This window comes from Sinocyclocheilus anshuiensis, unplaced genomic scaffold, assembly GCF_001515605.1.
Source record: "Sinocyclocheilus anshuiensis isolate Anshui unplaced genomic scaffold, SAMN03320099.WGS_v1.1 scaffold257, whole genome shotgun sequence".
Taxonomy (NCBI): domain Eukaryota; kingdom Metazoa; phylum Chordata; class Actinopteri; order Cypriniformes; family Cyprinidae; genus Sinocyclocheilus; species Sinocyclocheilus anshuiensis.
The window spans coordinates 1622798-1628556 of NW_015539889.1; the positions used below are offsets into that span (position 1 = coordinate 1622798).

Sequence of the window (5759 nt, forward strand, 5' to 3'; positions counted from 1 at the left end):
ACACACACATATACACACACACACACACACACACACAAAGAAAAACAAGTAGATAGAATAGAAAAAATAGAAAGCTAGCAAAGCTTTTTTTTATAAAAAAGAAGATAAATAGATAAAGTAGAATTAAAACAGAATAGAAAGTGCTAGAGTTAGAGGGTCAAATAAAGGTGGAACAGATGTGTTTTTAGTCGTTTCTTGAAGATGGCTAAGGACTCAGCTGCTCGGATTAAGTTGGGCAGGTCATTCCACCAGGAGGGAACAGTTAATGAAAAAGTCTGTAAAAGTGATTTTAATAATGCATCGTTCACTTGCAGAACGCAAGCTTCTAGAGGGCACTTCTAGCATTAGATACCATTTAATAGACTTGTCATAAATGGCCAATAAATCCAATATGAATAAATGTTAGTTTGCATATAGTGCTTTTCCTAACCAGTGCTTTTTATTGGGGACAGAGAATAAAATTAACTTGTGTGTTAATATATGTGAGACCCACCCGTGTGACCTGACACTGTGTGCTGAACACAACCTTGGCAAAGGGGTCGGACAGTCCATTGTCATCGGCTGCAATAATGCCACGCGCTTGATAAATGTGAGCACGTAGCTGGAAATAACGACTGTCTGGATAAAAGGACAAAAGGAAGGACTGTAATTTTCATGAAAAAAAATTCAAATGTCATCCAAATTAAAATATATTGGTTTTCCGAGACAAATTATGGAGAATATCAAGATGTTTGTATTGGCTAAAATGAATAAAATGAAAGCACCTTCTACTGCTAATTTGGTGGGAGGCATGTTACGAGGGATTGATGCACCAGAAGTCGCCTCTTCGTTAATGGGTCTAAACTCTGCTGGAAGGCTGGTGACACAGTTTTTTGCATACTTTGTGATACCAAGCCACATATATACTTCCAGTTTGGCGAAAATTTCCCCCACTGGTCCTCCAGGGGTCTACAGAAAAAAGAATTAAAAAACTAAAATAAGCCACACATACAGTACTGTTCAAAAGTGGTCGGCAAGATTTTTTTAATGCATTTGAAAGTAGTCTCTTCAACCAAGACTGCATTCAAAAATACAGTAAAAACAATAACATTGTTAAATATTATTATAGCTTAAAATAACTGTTCTATTTTAATATATTATAAAATGGAATTTATTTCCGTGATGGTAAAGCTGAATTTTCAGCAGACATGATTCCAGTCTTCAGTGTCAAATGATCTTTCACAAATCTACCAAATAAGTTAATTTGGTGCTCACAAAACATTTCGTATTATTATCAGTGTAGAAAACAGCTGTGCTGCTTATTATTTTTGTGTAAACGGCAATTCTTTGATGAATAGAAAGTTCGAACAGCATTTATTTTAAGGAGAAATCTTTTGTAACAAATGTTTTTACTGTCACTTTTGCATTTAATGCATCCTTTCTGTGTAAAAGTATGAATTTCTTTAAAAAATAAAATATCAATCTCACTGATTGCATGCTGATGTATGTTTTTAAGCAACAACAAAAATCACAATAAACAAAAAAAATAAACAATATTTTGCTCCATTTCACTATCTAAGCTAGCTTGAGAACTGGATTGGACAGAACAAGATTTTGCAATAAGCAATATGAAGTATAGGAGTTCACCTTCATGTACACAGTAGTGATATTCCCACAGTCTTTCCCCTTCTCTTCCTCCACCAGTGAGAAGAGGATGGAGTGTGCAGGGATCCTGGCGTAGGCCACTCGCCTTGCTCCACTCAACATCCACAAAAACACATCAGGCAGAGTGCTCTGAGGCTGCCACATGAGAACACAAACACACTTACATACAGTTCTGGTGGTAAAAAACAACATGCATTTTTAGATATGTATTGAGGTAAACAAGAAAACACAGCAAATCTTGATGGCATTACTTCTATGGCCAGAAAGCGGAGCCTCTTTGCGATATTCTTGAGATCTGCTAGTCTGTCTTTAACCGTATTTCTGGTGACTCTCTTTCTCACTCTCAGGGCCTTCTTTGCCAGCAAAACCTGCAATTAATTTCACATTCGCAATGAAGACTGTTAGTGGGTACAACCATATTATTCATCAGTGTACGTCTGTAATACCAAAATCAATACAGTCACTCACAATGTTCCTTTTGATGAGCCCCACACGGCACTTATCCAGGGTGTTTTGACGAGCATTCCTCTTCCTGTCTAAGTTACTGTTGTACTGCCTAAAAGCCGGTGAGAACAAGCTTTCTATTATCTATAATGTACTATGTACGAAACAGCTGTAGTAAGTGAAATACAGACTCAGTATAATAGTCATGCAAATGTGTCCTACTGGCAAGTGGAAAAGAATTCCAGCACGACATCCACCAAACGTTCTTTAGCCTTGATTTTTGATCTTTTCAACAGCATCTCCACTTCATCAATGCCATATTCCTTAAGGAATATAGGACACAAATCAAACTTAGAAAATTCGATTTTCTAACAATAAAGTCAAACAGATGCTTTTGGAATGATCATTATTTGTAATTCTGCTCATTAAAGACACAGTATTCAATTTCTGCTCAGTATCACTTGCCAGCCGGTCAGCCATCTTGGACAACCAGTTGCTGTTGTGGAATCGGAAGGTGTGATCCTCAAAGTAGCTCCACACAAAGATACATGGTTTCTCTCGGAATAAGGGAATGCAACTAAATGATCTGGATGATAAAAATGATAAAGTTTGCTGCTATCCTTGCATAATCCTGCTGCACACCACATAACGATAAACTGTCACCCTTGAGCAGTAGCCCTGAGATGGGTGGGTTTAGGGATCAGGGGGTGGAGAAGGGTAGGTTTAGGTATATGTAAGGTGGGAGGAGTTGGATCTGGATCCAACCTCGCCCCCTGGATCTTGTGTTCTGCTGCATTCAAAAATACAGTAAAAACAATAACATTGTTAAATATTATTATAGCTTAAAATAACTGTTCTATTTTAATATATTATAAAATGGAATTTATTTCCGTGATGGTAAAGCTGAATTTTCAGCAGACATGATTCCAGTCTTCAGTGTCAAATGATCTTTCACAAATCTACCAAATAAGTTAATTTGGTGCTCACAAAACATTTCGTATTATTATCAGTGTAGAAAACAGCTGTGCTGCTTATTATTTTTGTGTAAACGGCAATTCTTTGATGAATAGAAAGTTCGAACAGCATTTATTTTAAGGAGAAATCTTTTGTAACAAATGTTTTTACTGTCACTTTTGCATTTAATGCATCCTTTCTGTGTAAAAGTATGAATTTCTTTAAAAAATAAAATATCAATCTCACTGATTGCATGCTGATGTATGTTTTTAAGCAACAACAAAAATCACAATAAACAAAAAAAATAAACAATATTTTGCTCCATTTCACTATCTAAGCTAGCTTGAGAACTGGATTGGACAGAACAAGATTTTGCAATAAGCAATATGAAGTATAGGAGTTCACCTTCATGTACACAGTAGTGATATTCCCACAGTCTTTCCCCTTCTCTTCCTCCACCAGTGAGAAGAGGATGGAGTGTGCAGGGATCCTGGCGTAGGCCACTCGCCTTGCTCCACTCAACATCCACAAAAACACATCAGGCAGAGTGCTCTGAGGCTGCCACATGAGAACACAAACACACTTACATACAGTTCTGGTGGTAAAAAACAACATGCATTTTTAGATATGTATTGAGGTAAACAAGAAAACACAGCAAATCTTGATAGCATTACTTCTATGGCCAGAAAGCGGAGCCTCTTTGCGATATTCTTGAGATCTGCTAGTCTGTCTTTAACCGTATTTCTGGTGACTCTCTTTCTCACTCTCAGGGCCTTCTTTGCCAGCAAAACCTGCAATTAATTTCACATTCGCAATGAAGACTGTTAGTGGGTACAACCATATTATTCATCAGTGTACGTCTGTAATACCAAAATCAATACAGTCACTCACAATGTTCCTTTTGATGAGCCCCACACGGCACTTATCCAGGGTGTTTTGACGAGCATTCCTCTTCCTGTCTAAGTTACTGTTGTACTGCCTAAAAGCCGGTGAGAACAAGCTTTCTATTATCTATAATGTACTATGTACGAAACAGCTGTAGTAAGTGAAATACAGACTCAGTATAATAGTCATGCAAATGTGTCCTACTGGCAAGTGGAAAAGAATTCCAGCACGACATCCACCAAACGTTCTTTAGCCTTGATTTTTGATCTTTTCAACAGCATCTCCACTTCATCAATGCCATATTCCTTAAGGAATATAGGACACAAATCAAACTTAGAAAATTCGATTTTCTAACAATAAAGTCAAACAGATGCTTTTGGAATGATCATTATTTGTAATTCTGCTCATTAAAGACACAGTATTCAATTTCTGCTCAGTATCACTTGCCAGCCGGTCAGCCATCTTGGACAACCAGTTGCTGTTGTGGAATCGGAAGGTGTGATCCTCAAAGTAGCTCCACACAAAGATACATGGTTTCTCTCGGAATAAGGGAATGCAACTAAATGATCTGGATGATAAAAATGATAAAGTTTGCTGCTATCCTTGCATAATCCTGCTGCACACCACATAACGATAAACTGTCACCCTTGAGCAGTAGCCCTGAGATGGGTGGGTTTAGGGATCAGGGGGTGGAGAAGGGTAGGTTTAGGTATATGTAAGGTGGGAGGAGTTGGATCTGGATCCAACCTCGCCCCCTGGATCTTGTGTTCTGCAGTGAGTAGAATTGTTATTTAGAATTGTTTTACCTGTCATATTCAGTGGGCTGTGGTCTCCTGGGTGGAGTGACGGATTTGTCTTGAAGGCCAGGGTTCAGAAGTTCATCTCTCTCTAGCTCGTCATCTGATTCCAACAGCGGCTGTCTGTCCTCAGCCAGATTCTCCTGACTACCACTCTTGCTGGACTTCACCACATCTGCAGTTTTCCCATAATTCCCTGTGAAGCAGTGCTATGGTAACTAAATATAGCTAAAACTAAAAAAATTTTTTTTAAATGTTTTTGTTAAACGAATAACTCTGAAATAAGTTAAAATATAAATAATAGATGAAAACCTAAAAATATATATATATATATATATATTGCCTTGCCAACTAACTGAAATAAGTTTAAAGCTGCAGTCCGTAACTTTTTTTGGTTAAAAATGACCCGAAATCAATATTTGAGCAAGTACATAACCAGCCAGTGTTCAAAACTATGGCCTTACTTTAGCCCGATTCACAAAGGTTATCTTATAATAATGTTTTCTAATTTGAGTGGAACGGGTAGGTTTTCGCGGGAAATTCGAACTTGCTGCCGCGTCATTACGTCACGTCTGTAAACATAATCTACTGCTTATACTCATAGTCACGCAATGCTGATGTTGTTAACATTAGTAATTTGAGAATAAAGTATATAAAGTATAACAATTTGCACGGTTTGATGAGATATGAGCTAACCAATCTTTAGATTTAATCACCATTGGTAGCAAGATTTATGGTAATGCTTTTTTCCTCAGTTGGTCAGAACAAACGTGGCAGACGTGTTACTTACTTGTTCAGATGGCAATATATGGTGAAAATTCTTATTTGGGTCATATTCCAAGACCTAGGCTAGAATCTGTGATTGCGAAGTACAGTAATACCCATGCACACTGGTGCCGTTACTGACTGCCACACATACTCTTTAGAACATTAGATTCATCCGTGTGCTGGAGCCTTGCAGACTCACAACCCACGCAAGCTAGATAATTCCCTGCAATTCCAGGTTTTCAAACAGAGATGGCGACAAAGAGGCAA

General features: G+C 37.8%; 1 protein-coding gene across 1 annotated transcript in view; it reads right to left on the reverse strand.

The window, feature by feature from the left end:
• Window positions 1–5759, reverse strand: part of LOC107685659 (fer-1-like protein 4) — a 33869-nt gene that overhangs the window by 12798 nt on the left and 15312 nt on the right. Inside the window, exons 18-25 of the mRNA XM_016482325.1 lie at window positions 4734–4920; window positions 4375–4495; window positions 4132–4232; window positions 3934–4021; window positions 3717–3833; window positions 3448–3600; window positions 765–948; window positions 494–618 (exon numbers count right to left, since the gene is read on the reverse strand). Coding sequence (XP_016337811.1) covers window positions 494–618; window positions 765–948; window positions 3448–3600; window positions 3717–3833; window positions 3934–4021; window positions 4132–4232; window positions 4375–4495; window positions 4734–4920 — 1076 coding nt within the window. The remainder of the gene's footprint in view (window positions 1–493; window positions 619–764; window positions 949–3447; window positions 3601–3716; window positions 3834–3933; window positions 4022–4131; window positions 4233–4374; window positions 4496–4733; window positions 4921–5759) is intronic.